Raw genomic sequence first — 18,711 nt, forward strand, 5'->3', positions numbered from 1 at the left:
CCTTTACTACTGAAGAGCCTTCTTCTCTTGGGCAGTTTCATTAATGGCTTAGTTATCCTTCTCTGTGTTTTGCTGGTAGTTTATTTCAGTGGATTACATCTGAGAGTTTCTTCTTTCTAGAGCAGTGTTGTGTCCATGAGCACAGCTTTGAGGTTCTGCTTTGGCAAACACAGAAAGAAATATATGCAATATCTCCCAGATTCACTTCAAATCCAATTCAGTTCTGAGTACAAACACAGCAAGCCATCTTTTATGAAGCTCAGCAAGACTGGTGTTCATTTCGGTGTCCCTGGTGAGGTGTATTTTCCAGCCATCATAGGTTAGGAATATTATTCCTCAATTTAGTATTCCCACTGAAAAGAAAACCACAAGACACTCCCCTCCTCCACTCCAGCAAGAGACACAAAAGGCAGAGACTACAGGTTGAGATTTACTGGACACAGCAATGAGATAAGAAAATGAGCAGTAAAACAGCATTAATAACAAAGCATACAAAAAATTGATGATTTACCCACAAAAAGATGCTCACTGACATTCCAAGAGTGAGTTCCATCTCCTCTATACTCTCCCACTAGGTAAATTTATAGGCAGCAGTGAGATGTCCACTAGGTTTTTCTCTTCCTAGGCCCAAGCAAACACGTCTCTCTCAGCAGCTGTATTTACATAATGAGTGAGGTCCCCAGGACTCCACCTGCAGATAACTAACACCATTTTGCCTTCCAGGAAAAGCGGAGCTTAAAGAATCTCCAGAGGACCTCAATGTAGCTGAGCTCTCCCATCAGTTTTACAAGAGGTACCCTTGTTTTGTGATGTAAAATTGGAAACATCAATGTATTAAAGTTGTTCACAAAAGCAGACAGTACAGTCTTTATGATAATAATACAGCCATTAACTTCTCCAGAATTTCCTAATAGATGGTTAACATTTGATTTGATGATATAGAGGCTGAAGGTCTGACAGCAGCTGAGGCAATCTAAGAGGTTGCAGCTGCTGAATATTTCATGCTGTCCCCAGTCTCCTCCACATCATCTCCTACTTATTCTTAACCTTTCCCATGCTCCTTGCTGTGGTAAGCTCTGCTTTTCCACCAGCTCTGGCACTCATTACAGCAAGTGAGTCAATTCAGCTTCTTGGCAGAGAACAACCCGCTTTTATTTTGTCTGGGTATGTTTTCTGCCATATTAATGAGCTCAGAAGACTCAAGAGAGGATCCAATAAAAACCAGACCCCTTGCACAACTGCAAGAAACTGCATGACCAGGATCAGGATGGTAGTGGTAAAAACATCATCCTTTAGAATCTGTGTGAGGCTAGATCTACTTACCCTGTGGAATCCTGCCTCTGCCAGTTATTACCAGTTTATTCAGTCCTGTCCTCTCTGAGGGCAACAGGAATGCAGTTACTGATTCCTGAGAAAGGCAGCAGCCAAGGAAAGCAATGCCTTTGGACCTCAGAGAAAGCTGTGCTTTACCTCTGCTCTGCTAAGCACTTGCTATGTGACCATTGGCCTGTAATTTAGCTGCTCCAGGCCCACCTTCATATCTGTAAAAAAAATGCCATAGCCATCACATTTTCACAAGAGGTTTCACAGAGATAATACATAAAAATCCTTTGATGTCCATAGACAAATGTATGGTTCCTGGGGGCATCTAATTACCTAGGGTAAATGACTAGATCACTTTATAATAATCAGTACTGAACTCTCAATTCACACAGAATCACAGAATCACTTGGTTGGAAGAGGTTTTCAAGATCATTAAGTCATGCCCTAATACCTCAACTGAACCATGGCACCGAGTGCTACATTCAGTCTTTTTTTAAACACACCCAGGGATGGTGACTCCACCACCTCCCCAGTACTTTATCACACTTTCCATAAAACACCTTTTCCTAATATCCAACCTATATTTCCCTTGGTGTAGCTTAGGACTGTGTCCTCTCAGTCAGTTGCTGCCTGGAGAAACAGACCAACCCCATCTGGCTACAACAACCTTTCAAGGAGTTGTAGAAAGTGGTAAGGTCACTCCTGAGTCTCCTTTTCTCCCAGGATAAACACCCCCAGCTCCCTCAGCCCTTCCTCACAGGGTTTGTGTTCCAGCCCCTCACCAGCCTTGTTGCTTCCTCTGGATGCACTCAAGCATCTCAATGTCCTTCCCAAACTGAGGGGTCAGAACTGGACACAGCACTCAAGGTGTGGCCTCACCAGGGCTGAGTAGAGGGGAAGAATGAGCTCCCTGCTCCTGCTGGCCACAGCATTCCTGACACAGGCCAGGGGCCATTGTCCTTCTTGGCCACCAGGGCACACTGCTGGCTCGTGTCCAGTCAGCTGCTGACCAGCACCCCCAGGTCCCTTTCTGCCTGGGCCCTGTTCAGCCACACCACCCCCAGCCTATAGCACTGCAGGGGGTTATTGTGCCCAAAATGTAGGACTCTGCACTTGGACTTACTAAACTTCATCTTATTGGACTCTGCCCATCCATCCAACTGTTCCAGGTCTCTCTGCAGAGCCCTCCTCCCTTCCAACAGATCAACACAGGCTCCCAGCTCAGTGTTGTCTGAAAATTTATTGATGAAAGACTCAATACCCTCATCCATATCATCAATAAAAATATTGAACAGAGCTGGCCCCAGCACACACCCTGGAGGACACCACTGGAAATGGATCCAGAGCTGGATGCAGCACTGCTCACCAGCACTCTCTGGGCCCAGCATCCAGCCAGTTCTTAACCCAGCCAAGAGTGCTCCTGTCCAAGCCATGGGCTGCCAGCTTTTCCAGGAGTGTGCTGTGGGAGACAGTGTCAAAGGCCTTGCTGAGCTCCAGGCACACAACATCCACAGCCTTTGCCTCATCAACCAGGTGAGTCACCTGCTCATAAAAGGAGACCAGGTTGGTCAAACACGACCTACCCCTCCTAAACCCCTGCTGGCTGGGTCTGATACCCTGGCCATCCTGTAAGTGCTGTGTGATGACACTCAGTATAAACTGTTCCATGACCTTACCAGGTGCTGAGGTCAGGTAACTGGCCTACAATTCCCAGGATCCTCCTTCCCACCCTTTTTGTGAATGGGTGTCACATTGGCCAGCTTCCAGTCATTTGGAACCTCACCAGTGAGCCAGGACTGCTGGTAAATGATGGCTTAAAAGAGTGGCTTTGCAAGCTCATCTGCCAGCTCTCTCATCACCCTGGGATGGATTCCATCTGGTCCCATGGATTTACGAACATCCAGGCAGCTCAGCAGTTCTCTGACTGCCTCCTCCTGGATAACAGGGGGACCATTCTGCTCCCTGGCACCATCTACCAGCCCTGGAGGACAGCTGTCCTGAGAACAAGCTGTCTTCCCATTAAAGACTGAGGCAAAATAAACACTGTTCTTCTGTATTATTCCCTATAGACATATGGCACCTCCCACTTGAAACTTTATATCACTTCCATTGTTTTAGTTCTTCTGCATGATGTAAGAGCTCAGGTTTGCACGGGATTAACAGAATTTAAACGCAATATAGCAACAGTCTCAGAGTCTTTATGTAGTTCCACTGATGCTTCTTGGTTTTAATATCTCCCCTACATATAAAGACCAGAGCCTGGAGAATACATCACTACATTTTCAACACCCAACTAGGATGTAGAGGCAAAATTATCACATATCAGTATTTAGAGCAATTTACATTTTTGCTAATCCTGCTATAGTATGCAGCAATTTCACATAAGCCTATTTTTGGAAATATCTACTGTGCAGTGAAAAAAAAAAAAAAAAAAAAAAAAAAAAAAAAAAAAAAAAGATGTGAAAAGATGTCTCTTATGACCATCAGTTGCCTTGCCTCTGCTAACTTAAGGTTAAGTAAAATACAGAATGAGCAAATGAGAATTTGCCCTATCATCATCTTATGGAACATTAATTAGACTAGCTCATTTAATTAAAAAAAAAAAACCAAAAAAAGCAAAAAGCTAAAAAAATACAGTAGTTATGAAAACAGTAGAAAGCTAACTCATTTTTAACATGTTTCTTCAATGCTTCAATGCAGTGTTTAGTTTAAGGAGTAAATTTTGCAGTAAGTTGCCATAATTTCCTATGGAAGCTAGAAGACCAAGTATCTCAGTCAAGGATTTTGAAGCATGGAGTAGCTACTGTATCACTAATAAATACTTATATTCTCTGAATTATTTATTTTAATTTCCAAGAACATTTACTTTTATCTATACAAAATTATTGTTTTGTTTTGGCTTGGTTTTTTTCTGATTTCCTCATTTTGATTTGAATAATAGGGCTTTGAGTTACCTAGTCTAGTGAAAGGTGTCCCCAGTCATTGGCAGGGGAATCATCACTAAATGATCTTTGACAACCCTTCCAACCTAAGCCATTGTGTGCTTCTATAATTCTTGTGCAGACTTATTGGCTTAATAACTGCTTTTCAAAGGACTTAGTATTAGCTGTCTTTAAAATGTGAATTTATTTTCCTTATGTATTTATTTATTTATTTTATTGTCCACCAGAAAGACAGCAACTGCAACAATGATTACTCAGAGTTCGAACACTGTGAGAGCGATTCTAAATATAAAATGTCATTCAGGGAAAGCTATTGTCTAATACCAGGTCAGAAGTAAAACATATCCTGTGAAACATTCATTGCATCACAGCAGTCACGGCTTCACAATAAAACTGTTCTTGCCAAATGGTGACAGGGAACTGCATGTGCCAAAACAAACGTAGGAGACAGAGGCCAGAGTGGCCACTGCAATCGCCGCTCTCCTGGGGATGTGTGGAAAGGTTCCCTGCCCACGGGCGCCGCGGATGATCTCCAGAGCCGCGGGGCCCTGGCAGCCGAGGTCACGAGCTGCGTGTGCCGGCTCCCCGCGCAGAGCTCGGCGCTCATGCACAGGCACCCTCCACACACCACTCATCTTCCCAGTAGGCCAAAGGCTGCATGTGGCAGCGTGACTCACTACCCCGGTGCTCTGCACACTGCACAACTGCACCTGTTCCAGCCTGGCCACAAATACGTGCCTTCCGTCCTCCTGGGGAGCCCAGGAACCTGACAACTGTAAGGAAGTGCAGGATTTGACAGCTGAGCCCTCTCTGTCACCCTTTCCCTTCTGTCTCCCTCTCTGAGGCAGAGGGAAAGACACGGACCTCTGGCATCCACTCTAATTCACACGGGATCACATGCTTGGAGGAGCCTGACACAGTCACATTTTGTCCTCAGCTTGAGTTCAATAAGGAAGAATCAGCCAGGAAGAGCAGAATGTAATTGCCGATTTCCCTTCACTGTGCTGAGATTAAAGACAAAAATCAAACTGAAACTAAAAGAACCCAAACCAAAAGCAAACAACTAGATTTATATGCTACTGAAACTAGCTCTTTAGGAATTAAATTATGTTGGCTCTTAAAAATGCACCACAAATATTTATGTGTTTGATGAATGTCTTCCAATGTGTCCACTACCTTAAAATATATTTTTTAAAAAAGCAGTGGGGTTGTATTCAAAGATGGAAAAACCTTCCCTTTGAGTTCAGTTTACAGAACAAGAGGCCAAAAAGCTGCATGTAGAACAAGAGCATCATTTACAGGAATCTGCACTGTGTGGGCAGTTGAAAATAATCAGCAACTTTATAAAGGTTATATTTTGAGAAACTGAATTCAACTTTTTAATAATAAATAAATAATTTTAATAATTCAGTCTTTCAAAATCAATGAGAACCTTCATTATTTTGCCAGACTGGAAATTGCTATAGTAAGTATATATAAACTCCTAAATCTCTCCTTCTGTCAAGAATAATATATACAAGGCTCCCAACTAGCACTTAAACTTTATTTTCTCTTTTTTCCCTCCCATTTTGCAAGTTCTTCAGCAGCAGAACAGAACAGCAAACAACTTCAGCTACATTGTGTAGATTTACCTCGGTGAGATCTGAGCCAGAAGCAGAAGAAATTAGTCCACACAGATATCCACACTCCTTCCTTTGAAGGAAGCTAATTCATTTAAAGGTGTCTCAGCTGAGCGTGGCCTCACACCATCTTACTGTGAAGGTACAGCCAGAACTCCACCCTTCCTTCCCTGCAGGCTTCCCTGGGACAGTACCCTCTATTCCTACTCTGCAAATAGTATTGCATAAGAAATACTACAAGAAAACAATGTTCTATCCAAACAGTGAATGGAATGTGAAGGAAGTGAGAGCACACTGTTGAATGAGCTAGGAAGAATAAAACATTCTCCCAGACTCAATCTTTTCTAGTTTTGGACTAAATAATTTCCCTCTTCTGCCTGTCTTATATGTCTGTTGAGGGTTAAGAAAATATCACAGGTTATTGCTGTCACCCTTCCTGTACCTGGTCTATAAACATTCACAGGCATTGCTAAAGAGCAGCTAAGGAAAAGGAACCTCCTGGAGAATTTCTGTGACTCAGTAATCCTTAACACTGCAGCAGTATTTCATGTTTTGCATAAATGTCTATCCTTCCTTCCTTCCTTCTTGGATCCAGAGACCTCAACCCTTGCTGAAAATTGTCACATCCTATCTTGAGTTAAAATCCATTCAGAACACAACACTGCAGCTTTTAAAAGAGATAAAAGAAACAACACAAACCGCACACCTTTCCTACGAATTATACAAATTAATTAAGATTTAAATAAGAGCCCATGAGATTAATTCCTTTCATTCCTAATCTACATGGAGATGCTGTCGCCTTGCATAAGTTTTCCCAATGAGCTGCAGTTCTTGGTCGTGGTTTTAGAACAGAAGCTCCCTGTGACAAGTGAGGGAAGCAGAGGGGGGATCTCTGACAAAGCCAGGAAGGTTCATTACGACCTAGTACAAACTCTGTGGATCCTTCTCTAAGGGTTGCAGCATGTTCTTGAGCAAGATGATCTCTAAACTATAGCTGGATTCCAAGAAGAAAAAATACCAGTCCTGTCGAAAAGATTTGAGAATAATAAAAAATCTTTGACAATATTTGGCAACTGGTCGAAGTGCTACTTCACTGTCAGTCTTGAAAATGTGGATGTGGATCTTGCTACAAGACTGAATTTGTCTCATTTCAGTTGTAGCTAAGGGCTGCAATGAAATCCCCTGCTATTATATTGCTATTACACGAGCAGTAAGTGCTGTTCACGCCCCATCCAAGGCTACTCGTCTCCGGCTGAGGCACTAACAAATAAAAAAATTAAAGAGCTAGGTAAGTATCTCGCAAAGCATTCCCAAGTGGCAGCAATCACATTTCGCTTATCACGGAGCAACCGAGGCAAAACACCCCAGAAGAACTACCAGAATGTGGAGCAATGGCAAAGGTAAATCTATTTTAATGGTGTCTGTCGGTGCTGGTTTACAGGCACTGTCTGTCACTGGTAATTTTTCAGGCCCTTCATTCAGCATTGTTGGCTTTTGCAATTCCATCCCGGCTCTTGCAACACCAGCGGTTTTTCTTGAACCACAAGTTACCTTAACATGCAGTAAGGAAGGAAGACCGAGATTCTATTTTTTTAAAGCCAATGAATATCTCTGCATGACGCAGCGTAAAGCTTTAAAAGATAAAAGAAGCCGCTTCAGAGATGTATCATAAATACGTGTAACATGTCTCAGTCATCCACGATGACACAGCCTTGCACAGTTCCTCGGCAGTAGTCGCTCCAAACGGAAGATTTCCAGCGGATACCCCGGCTTGGCATCTCCCCAGCGGGGTCCGCCTCAGAGAGCGCGGCGTTTCTTTCCGCTCTCCCCGACAACGAGCGAGACACGTTTCGCTCCGCGGAACGCCGCCTCAAGGCACAAGTGACCCGAAAGGGGCTGCGGGGGCCGGTCCCGCTGCTGTCCCGGCAGTGACCGGGGCTGCCCTCACGGACCCGCCGGGCTCTCCCGCCGCCCGCGCGCCGCCGCCTCAGGGGCGTTGGGGCGGGGCGAGGAGCGGGGGCGTGCCGGGCGCGCGCGTCACGTGACACGCCCTCCTCGAGCCCCCTGCGAGCCGGGCCCCGCCCCCGCCGCTCCGCCCCCGGCCGCGCCCCGGGCGCCGATTGGCTGCGGGCTGACAACGCGCGAGGCAGCGCCCCCCGCCCCGCCCCCCCCGCCGGCTTCACCCCGGCCGCCACGCGCCGCCGGCCGCGAGCTGCCCGCGCGGCGCCGGCGCGGCCGTTACGGAGCGGAGCGGGCGCTGAGGGGCCCCATGGCCGCGACCCTGGGGCCGCTGGTGGGAGCCATCGACCAGGGCACCAGCTCCACCCGCTTCCTGGTGAGCACAGCGCGGCGATCGGGGCGCCGCCGGGGACAGGCGGCGCCCCCGCGGCCTGAGGGGCGCCGCGGCTTCCGCGCGACTTTACTCCCCTCCGTCCCGGCGGGGGCCTCGGCCGTGCCCTTGGGGAAGGGCAGGGGAGCGGGCCCGCAGGGCCGGGCTGCGCTGTCCCGGCTGCAGCCTCCTGTCTCCCGGAGAAGCGGCGCCGCTCGGCCCGGAGGTGCCGGGTCCGCCGTTGTCCGCCCGTGGCGCTCCCGCCGCGGCGCGGGGAGCCGGTGCCGCGGGGAGCGCTCCCGGCACCGGCGGCTCTCGCTGCCGCTCCCAGCTGGCCGCGTTTGCAAGCTGTCAGGTTTTCAATCGGCCGGCTATCTCGCCCCGAATGGAATCAAATGGACAAGGTCCTCAGGCGCTGGGGAAGTAGATCTGTGCGGTATGCGGTGGCTGTGATTAGCTGGTGTTCAAACAATGCGTTAACTCCGCGCTAAAACCTGCCCGGGGCCTGCTGGAGTGACTGCTGCAGTTCCTGCCCTGATGTCAGTGCATCCTGTGCACTATAGGCATTCAGGTGGCTGAACCTGCACACCATGTGAAACACCGATTTGTTTAAACACTAGAGGCAGATAAGTTTAAGGATAGGAGAATTAATATATTAATCATATATTTGACCCTTTAGTGGAAATATCTAGTTATTCCTATATTATGCAATAGACGGTAACTAATGCTGGTATGTATGAAACTTACTATAGATACTTCTGGCTTGCAAATCTCTACAAATGTACTGTCCCCTAGTCAATTAAGTCTTGGTAGTTTGACTTAATTAAAGCCCTATGACAATTTCCTCCATGAAAGTGGAATAGAGATAATTACTAGATATAAAAGTTGTCAAATGTGCAAAGTATGAGTTGGGAAGCTGAATTGGGAGGCTGAATGTTTTGGTTTGCCCTTGCTTTTTTTTTCTTTTTCTTTTTCTTTTTTTTTTTTTTTTTTTAATGCTTCCCCCGTGTGAAACATTCTTTCATGAAGCAGGAGACTTGAATATCTTCTTGACCTATGTTACCATTATTACTCAATATCACGACCTTCATGCAATTGTCAAATGACAGAACACAGCTCTGAGGGTGGAGAGAAACTCCAAACTGACAAATGACACCAGTGGGCTGTGTCAAATGCCAATCAGGAGTCCTTTTTGGGAACAAACTTGAAGAAGGTCCCTGTAACACATGAAGATAAATTCTATTTGCTTTTATGTATGTGCCAAATTAACTTTTTTTTTTTTATCCTAAAAGGATAACACTAGTAGAAGTTAAACTTAAGCTCTTTTTACAAGTATATTTACAAGTTCCTTTTAGGAGGAATTTCTTACACTATACACATTCATTAATGGCTTTTATCCAGTTTACAAATCCTGTCTACAAGTCGATTCAGATGCTTTCTAATTTTCCCAGGAAGTATATTATGCCTGTCACTTTTAAATTCTTCTTGTATCCATCTCAGTCTCTCTCAACTAATGTCAAAATATAGCATTGTCTTAAACTTTGTGGTGTGATCATGTCATTATGATAATAAAGCTATATGTGCTTGATCAGCTAAAATACATGATCACTGAATTAGAACACAGAGGAGAGAGAAGAGGGCAAAATCTGTGCAGAGATCTGCTACAACTCACCTCAGTCATTCAGATAACATATGTATCTGGAGAATTCTGTACTGGAAGGGGATTGCTGCAGTTGGAAAAGAGATTTTGCTTTGAAATATTTCAAGCCAGAATGTAATGTATTGTTGTCTGTGCCCAAATTATTTGTTTGGTTCTGTTGGTCTTTTGCTTTTAACTGTTTTGGTTGCATTTCTCGCTGATCTCTCTGCATTTTTTAAACACAGTGTTTCCAAAAGTTTTTGTCTCCACCAAGTCACAAGTCAAAATCAACTTGCTGCTTACTTTGCACTTGCATATTCAGTAGTTCAATGCAACGGTTACTTATTTTTTTTATGTGGAAGACATATGATTTTGACCAGGTCAAAGAGTTCTTCTGGATGAAAAGCTGTCTGGCCCAATGGGGCCAAAGAGCAGCAGTTCAGAGTGTAATTTACAATTACAGGTGGCAGATTTACCAGAAGTGTCCACAGCAGTCAGTTCTGAGGAGTGGCACCTCATTAGTGTTTTCATCAACAGCCATGGGGATGGGCTGGGATGGTCTCTCTGATGGCAGTGACCAGCTAGCTGAAATTCCAGTCAGAGAAGGGGCCTGTCAAAATATCATAAAGCTTAACAAAGTTTAGTTGATTCAGAATGCTAAGAAGCTGGTTAGTGGAAAAAAAACATTCCTGCTGGACATCAAGTTGGATATATGTGAGCACTGCGTTCTTGTGATGGTGCACATTATGAAAAGTTCAGAAAGTAATTGTTGCCATCTGTGGAGCACTTAGGAGGCAGCATCTGCAACACTGTGTCTGATGTTGGACCCTGCGGAGGATTAGAGTTTGAAGAACTGGATGTCCTCCAACCAAAAGACTCCCAGTGCTGCAGGACAAGGCCATGGGAGAAGGGTTTGGGATGTCAGGGGTTCTTTCGTCACAAGAGAGACTAAGGGGTGTCCTCAGCCATCCAGCCACAGTTTGTGGAGAACACAGAACCAGCCTTTTCTCAGACTGCACAGTAAAAGACTGGGCAGTGAGCACAAGCTGCAGCAAGTGAAAAATCCAATAGATGTAAAGAAACTGTGAGGGCTCCGGATCTGGAGAAGGTGTGCAGAATTTCCATGTTAGCAGATACTCAGGGCTGACTAACAAAGGCCCTGAACAGCCTGGTTTTAAATTTAGGCTTACCTGAGCAGCAAGTTAGGCTGGGCGACCTCCTGAGATTCAGAGTAAATTATCCTGTGCGCAGACACACGTTTAGTTTCTGCTGCTTGTGTGAATGAGGAGACTGTGAGCACAGAGCTTAAAGAAGCACCAGAACTCAGGTGCATTTCTGTTACTTATTTAGCTCCTTATTTAGCCTTGCCTCTCACACAGCACACATACTGTGGTAGTTCTATGCTGTTGCTTTATCCTTCACATTCCCATCAGAGGGGAATCTATTTTACCCCTTTACTGAAGTAACATGACCTTTTGGGAAAGAGAAAAACTTGATTGCATAACTAGCAAGAAGGGTTAAAATATTTTAAATACAGTGTTTCCCCTAGCTCTGATCACTTACAATGCAGGGTAGTTTTACTTTTAAATCCCATAATTCTAAACATCTCCTAGATGATGATGGAGATCTGTTCATCACAAGCCTTCCAAGAAAGGTAATTTCTAGGGGACATGTTGAACTGTACTTATTCATAAATTCTGATGGTGCTGCTCTTAGTTAAATACTAGAGAGGGAATTATTGTTTGTCTCTTATCCTTGCTGCAGCTGGGTTGATTTCAATGCAATTTCAGACCTCCAGCTCTGAGCTTGTTTGCCTGGAAAGCCATGGCTGTTCCAGCTTGACAGAAACTCATGAAGATACAGCATAAAATGACAGAAATAGCTTTTTGTGCAGTCAGAGTTACATGACAAAGCTTGAGAGATATGAAAAGTTACTTCTAAAATGTGTTTTTATTATTGTCTTTTCAGCTGTGCCACTTCTTGCATCATTTCCATGAGCCTTATATTTCTGTTCATTCCTTCAAAATTGTTACAACTGATTGATATGGATTCTTTTCCACTAACAAAACATGAACATAATACACAACTGTAGTCTTTCATGTGATGTTATGCATTATATTAAAGACCCTATATAAAGCTTGAATTAAGTGATCAGCCCCTGTGCCTGTCTGCATGTTCAAATACAGGACACCTCTATAGGCCTTTCTTCTCTGCAGTCCTGAGACTCAAGGCTCAAGCTCTAATTCTCCATTGGGAGTAGAGGGAGGATATATGTTTACTCCTTTTCTTTAATCTCTCACTAGAGACTTCAGTATATAGCTGGTGGCTTTAACTTTCCTCTCTGTTCAAGACAGCTGTTCAAATCCAAATAACCTAGACAATTCTTCATGACTACTGCTGATAAAATTCGGACAAAACTGACTTTGGCTTTCCCCCCACACACACAACTGAGAGATCAATAGCATCAACTGGAATCAGTTCTTAGTGAATATGAATGGATTGAAAGCCTCTAGTCCCAACAAATTACAGAAATGCACTTCAAACCTGTTTCAACTGGGATGTATTGACCTTGTCTGAATTATTTGTACTTACTTTCACTTATTTTTCTATCTCTCCACTGTCAAACAGGGACTACGTGGTGGACTTTTTTTGACAACAGTAGTGGTTTTTAGAGGAAGTGGGAAAGGAAGGCTTTGAGGTCCCATTTGTTCTATTTATTCCCTATGTTATTTATAATTTTGTAGGTTTCTAATGCAGGTTTCTAACAGGTAGAATTCTGTTTATCAGTGTAGAAGTCATAGAGGCATAGAATTATTTCAGTCAGAAGTGACATTAAAGATTACCCAGTTCCACCCTCCACCATGGGCGGGGGCAGCTTCCACTAGACCAGTGTTCTCAGGGCCCCATCCAACCTAGCCTCAAACAGGGGTTGCTCCCAGTGAAACTTTTTAACCTCTTGCCCTGAATAACAGGGAGTGTCTGCTGCTTTTGTTGAGAATGTCAGAAGCTTCTGGGTTTGTTTGTGATGGATTAACAAAGTGTGTTTGCTAGTTCTTCTCTATGGATATGAAAAAAATCTGTGCATTTATAGTGTGATTGCATCAGTTGAAAATCTGTCCCTGTCACAGTTCATTGATGTGTCTGCAAGTCACACACTCCATGTTCACTTGATGACTTTGTCTAATTGAATCTGTACTTCCTGCTACCAATAGGAATCCTGTGCATTATCTTCTGTTTCTTGAAATACTGAATGATTAGTGATGAATGATTGCCAATCACATTTGCCATTGCTAGTATGTCAGATATATACATGCAGGTTAAATAAAAAGTCTTCTATCTTTCTGTCTTTACTCTAAAAACCTAGGAAATGTGAATATGCTTTTGGCAGGAAGGTAATTTCAAGTAAAGAAATCTCAATTTCACTGCATACATGCAGAACAACCTCTCCTATTAACTATTTTGTGTAGCCTTTTGAGATCCATATCCCATTATGCAAGTTGCTTCCAAATATGTAGTACTGATAGAACTTTCTCTTTTATTAGAATAAATCCATGTCAAGCCTGAGCTGGTAGATGAAACACAGATAAGTAAATAAAGTCAAAATAATTCAGTGGTACTCTTTCTATATAATCTTTCCAGCTGATAGAAGAAAAGAATGATCATGTACTTTTTTAAGACTTCTTTTCTGGGCAGTGGAGCTTTCAGTGTTTTCCAGAGTTTGTGCTGTTTTCATCCTTGGAGGTTTTCAAGACCTGCTTAGAAAAGTTCTTGAGCAACTTCATCTAATCTCATTGCTAATCCTACTTTGAGCAGGAGGTTGTACTAGAGATCTCTCAAGGACCCTTTCAGCCTTAATTATTCTGCAATTCTAAAATAGAAGTAGAATGTTTCTAAACTTCCAAGTTTCACTCTAAAGACACTGGAGAATCAGAACTTCATCTCCTTTCTGTCAGAGTTGTTCTAATAGTTTCAGAGTAAAGTATAGTGTAGGTGATACCATAGATTTATGGATCAAAAGCTTTAAGAGAAATTCTTAAAATTTGTGGAATGGGAAGAAAGCACTAACAAGTATAGAAGACATTCAGTTGTATCCTAGAAGATGGATGGGTATAACTGAATTTTGTTTCTTTGGCATGCAGGTGGTTTCTAAGAGCCATAAAAAGGTAGGATGGTGTCCTACTGACATGTTGTGGAGTTCACCTGAACCTCCTGTTAGATTTTACTTTGCAGGTCTCAGAACATTCTTCACACAAAAGATTCTGCGTGGTTCTCTGGAGAAGGAGCCGTTCCCACAGGGTTGGCTCCACTGCCCAGCCAGGTGCTCTGGCTCACTCACCAGACACTTCAGTTGAATGTTTCACCCTGTGTCCCTCAGCTTGGCCTGGGCAGAGATTCCTTTTGGGAACAGGCCGCTGCTGTTAATGAGGGCTGTGCATTCTCAATGAGCTTCTACTGCAAGGCAGAACCTCAACTTGTGATTCTTCAAGAACACTTGTTAGAGTCCGTGTGATTCTCTATTCTGCTGGTTTTTATTGTAGTGTATCCAAATTTAAGTTACTTTGCATGTTCCCTTTTTTGATGTGTTGTATTGCTGCAGTTGCATGCTTGTCAGATTGTTCATGGGCTCTGTACTTATAGTGTGTTTTGAAACAAAATGGGTTTTGCCTAGGTACTTTCTTGTTGTTCAGTTTGGTCCCTTCTATGTTTTGTCACAGATTTTCACCCTTCCTAAAAGTGAGCTAACCCACGAAAACACACAGATAACACTAGCAATAGAATGGCACAGCAAGAGCTAAAGAAATATTATTATCAGCAACAGGGGTATTTTACTGAGAGATATTCTAAGATGCATCAGGAGTTTAACTTCTATAACCACCACAAGAAAAAATATGTTTCTTTTCCAACGCATCAAGGAAAAAAAAAGCAGTTAAAATTGACAGAGTCACAGCAAAGTTTGCCAAAATAATCTTTGCCTACCTTGATTTTAAAAGTGCATGTATCTCAATCCTTGTTATATAGATATTTGGATTGATAAGAGAAAGTTACTATCCATTGTCACAGAACTGCATTTGTTCAAAAGAAAAACTGTTAATTATTGTCGTTTAAACATCTGTGTTCATAGACAATTTCATCGTGTAATTTATTTGCAGGTTTTCAATGCAGAAACAGCAGAGCTCTTGAGTCACCATCAAGTGGAAATAAAGCAAGAATTCCCTAGAGAAGGGTATGGGTTTGGTTTTTTTTATTTTTTCATTTGTGTACAGTTTGGTAGAGCTTATGTATTTTTATCTATGAGTCATCAAAACTGAAGCTGATTAATAATTCTTAGTAACCCAGTAACTGCTACTAAAGACTAGGCAGAAAAGAATGGCATGAAATAGCTCCCACTGGGAGTCCGGAATGTGCCTGAGTTAGGAAACTAAAAGTACTTGGTGTTTGGCTCTGAGCACTCATTTACATATTCAATGTCCAAACATTGAAGTTTAAAACTAAAGTTTAAATGAGACTTAACATCTCATTTGAGGTGATAAAGCTGGTAATTTTTACATTTGAATCACGGTCTTCAGCTTGGTCCATAGAAATATCTTTGTTCTCTGAGGTTTTGTTTGTTTGTTCCTAACTGACCTACCATTTGCTGCCAATGCCCTCTGTATAGAATAAAACAAAACAAAACTCTTTGTTTGTAGATACATAAAACATGTTTTGTAGCTATAATTGTAGTAAAATGCTCTGCTTGTTTTTCAGACTAGTATTCTTTTTTCTTTTTATGTAATTTTTTATTAACTGGTGTTTACTGTTTGTTAAAGATGGGTGGAACAAGATCCAATGGAAATATTAAACTCTGTCTACGAATGTGTGGAAAAGACCTGTGAGAAAATGAAAGAACTGAACATAAACATCGCTAACATAAGAGGTACTTATGGGTAGAGGGCTTTAGCATGCTCATGGTTGAGCAATTCAGGTGCCATAGTTTTAAAGTTAATAAATAGAAGGTGGCAGCATGTGCCAGCTTTAAACAAAACGTTAAATGTTGTACTTGAAAGGAGTTTTTTTGGGAGGAATTATGAGAAAATAAGGCACTTGTGTATATTAGCAATGCAGAATCTACAAAGTAGACTTAACCTAAGCTTGTAAAATCACAGAGACAAGTGATGAAAAAATTCTGACTTTTAGTTTAGGACTTTCGTTTAGGAAAGCTGTTTTCCCTGTTAGTATTCTTGCTGTCTCAGTTTGTGACCAAAAGAGAGAGAGGTTTAGAGCAAATAGGTTAATCAGAAAAGATGAATTCTTAGAAGTAATATTTCTAGATTATACCTTGAAAAAGTTGGAAGCTTTTTATTTCCCATTTACTTTCCTCTTCTCCTTACCTGTTCCTCCCTCCTCTCCACCTCTCCGTTCCCTCCCTCACCCCCCAAAAGGGGAAAACAAATCTTCTGAAAAGGATACTTTCTATTTTGTCCTGAAGCCATTGGAGTCACCAATCAGAGAGAAACAACAGTGGTTTGGGACAAGACAACTGGACAACCTCTTTATAATGCTATTGGTAACTATGATATTTTCTAAATATTCAATGTCATAATATGAATGTGTTATGGAAAAGATGCTTTTGTAGTTTCCTGTGCAGATCTGGTTGTGGCCTAACCTACTAATTTCTTGGATATTTTGATATCTGTGTTGTAAAATGTGTGTTTGTATACACACCTGCAGAATTTTAAAAAGGCTATTCCATAAAAATTATTACTGAATAAATCACTTTATTGGTTTTTCAAAAGAAACCCCCAATATTCCTGAGCGGTTCCTGGCACAAAATCCTCTGACTTGCACCAATCTCTTCCCTTGAAATTTTCAGGATGCCGTTGATTTAACTTTAAAGGAAAATCATGTTAAGTGGGTTTAATGAATACTTATTAATGACTTAATAAATACTTACTAATACTCAGAGTTTTATTTTTAACTTACCTTAGTTTTTCAGATGCTGTCAGCTGAAAAATGGTAATTGTCTAGAATTGGTTTTTTAGATCATGTCGAGTGCCCGATATAGTTTGGCATGGTATGACTGTAAAACCAGGACTCTTCTATAGTCAAATATATGTAGTTAACAGCTTTATCTAAAACCCAGCAATACCCTGATAACTCCAACACAGTCTTTTAGTTGAAAGGTTACATAGAAATAGCAAATAATCAACCTATTTGTTTTAACCTCTTAATTTTAATCGCAATCATCTGCTTCAAAATAGCATTAGTCACTTGTTTATATTCAGATAAAGTATATATTCTATTTGTGGAAAATGCTGTTTGTTTCTCAAATTATTTGTTCTTCTAAATCAAATGAGTTTATCTAACCATTTTAATTTTTACAACAGTGTCTTTAAAATATAATGATGATACGATATTCTTTCAACTGCCTGAAAAGATAAAAAGTAGACAGGAATTTACTGGGAAGAGCTTTGATTTCATAGAAGCAGACTGAATATGTCACTTTTTGTGTATTAAATCACTTGATCAGTTAATTTTATTCATGTTTTTAGTGTGGCTTGACCTGAGAACCCAATCAACAGTTGATCATCTTCTTGAAAAAATTCCAGGGAGAAACAAATCTTTTTCTAAGGTAGGAAATATTCCAGAACATTTTAATGGTAGCTGCTACAATGTTTTGGATATATGTGTTTTAAATTCCCCAAAACAAAGTAAGTTGTAGCTTCTAGTCCCTTCTTCATTTGTCAAATAATAAAAAATGAGCATAAGACACCAATCTGAGACTAGAAAATTTTTAATTTCCTTAAAATAAATGTTTAACACTCCTTTAATTTCTCACTAGTGAAGTTAAATGAGTAATAGTGAAACCTCATCCTGTGCTATCTAGCCAATATTAAATAAACATTGCACAAAAAATTTAAGGTCAAGTAGGACTAAAACTGGGAAATAATTTGTTGGTGTGAAATTTATTATCCATTCTCATGCCTTAATATTGAAATTAATAGCATCCAACCTGAGAACTAGGAAGATCTTTGATAAAGAGCAAATTCATTCTTTTTTTATGAGCATGTATATAACAATTTGAAAACTTGTAAAAAGGTCTCACAATTGTTTGATTCATGTTGTCCTTTACTGATTGCATAAGTATTATGTATTTTTAATATTACATGTTTTCCTACAGGCAGGAAATGGATGTCAAAAATGTATAAACTTACTTGATTTTCAAGTTCTAGTAGAATACAAATTTCATCTTTCTTGTGTTGTCCTGCTCATTTTTGTTGTTGTTACTTATTGTCTAGTTATACAGAGATATCCAAGATAAGACAGGCCTTCTGCAAACAACTTTTTCCCTGTAGATGATCTTTGAACTGCATTTTGATCAGCTTTGATCTTTGTCCAGTACTGCACTGGTTATTTGGTTTTGATGTTTTCAAACTTGTGTGTTGTATGCTTAGTACTTATTTAAATAACAAGTTCATGTAATTTCTCTGAGTTTTGTATCTTTTTTTTTTTTTTTTTTTGCTTTCACCATTTTCACATATAACTACAGTATTTATGGTAAAGTTATTTGCATAGTGTTTAAATATTTTTTTTATATTTTACAGTTTAAGACTGGTCTTCCACTTAGCACTTATTTTAGTGCAGTGAAACTTCGGTGGCTCTTGGATAATGTGGAAGAGATCAAGAAAGCAGTTGAGGATCAAAGAGCTATGTTTGGGACTATTGATTCATGGCTTATATGGGTATGTATTTGTGAGTTTATTATCACTCCTCTCACAATGAATTTCCATGTCATGTAAATCTCTGTGCATGTGATACATGATGCCCACTGATGACACAATGATGTCAATAAAAGCTACTATAGAAATTCCAATAAAGTTC

General features: G+C 41.4%; 1 protein-coding gene across 6 annotated transcripts in view; it reads left to right on the forward strand.

The window, feature by feature from the left end:
* Positions 1-8,061: 8,061 nt before the first annotated feature.
* GK (glycerol kinase) overlaps positions 8,062-18,711 on the forward strand; it is a 33,314-nt gene continuing 22,664 nt past the window's right edge. For 5 of the 6 annotated variants that reach the window (XM_079315102.1, XM_079315105.1, XM_079315104.1 and 2 more), the window contains exons 1-6: positions 8,062-8,219; positions 15,003-15,076; positions 15,660-15,766; positions 16,319-16,396; positions 17,382-17,461; positions 18,435-18,572. In XM_079315102.1, the coding sequence (XP_079171228.1) occupies positions 8,154-8,219; positions 15,003-15,076; positions 15,660-15,766; positions 16,319-16,396; positions 17,382-17,461; positions 18,435-18,572 (543 nt within the window). In that variant the 5' untranslated portion in view covers positions 8,062-8,153. Of the gene's footprint in view, positions 8,220-14,567; positions 14,674-15,002; positions 15,077-15,659; positions 15,767-16,318; positions 16,397-17,381; positions 17,462-18,434; positions 18,573-18,711 lie in introns of all 6 variants that reach the window. The other variant, XM_079315107.1, reaches the window with a different exon arrangement.

The sequence above is a fragment of the Erithacus rubecula genome (assembly GCF_903797595.1).
Source record: "Erithacus rubecula genome assembly, chromosome: 1".
NCBI lineage: Eukaryota > Metazoa > Chordata > Aves > Passeriformes > Muscicapidae > Erithacus > Erithacus rubecula.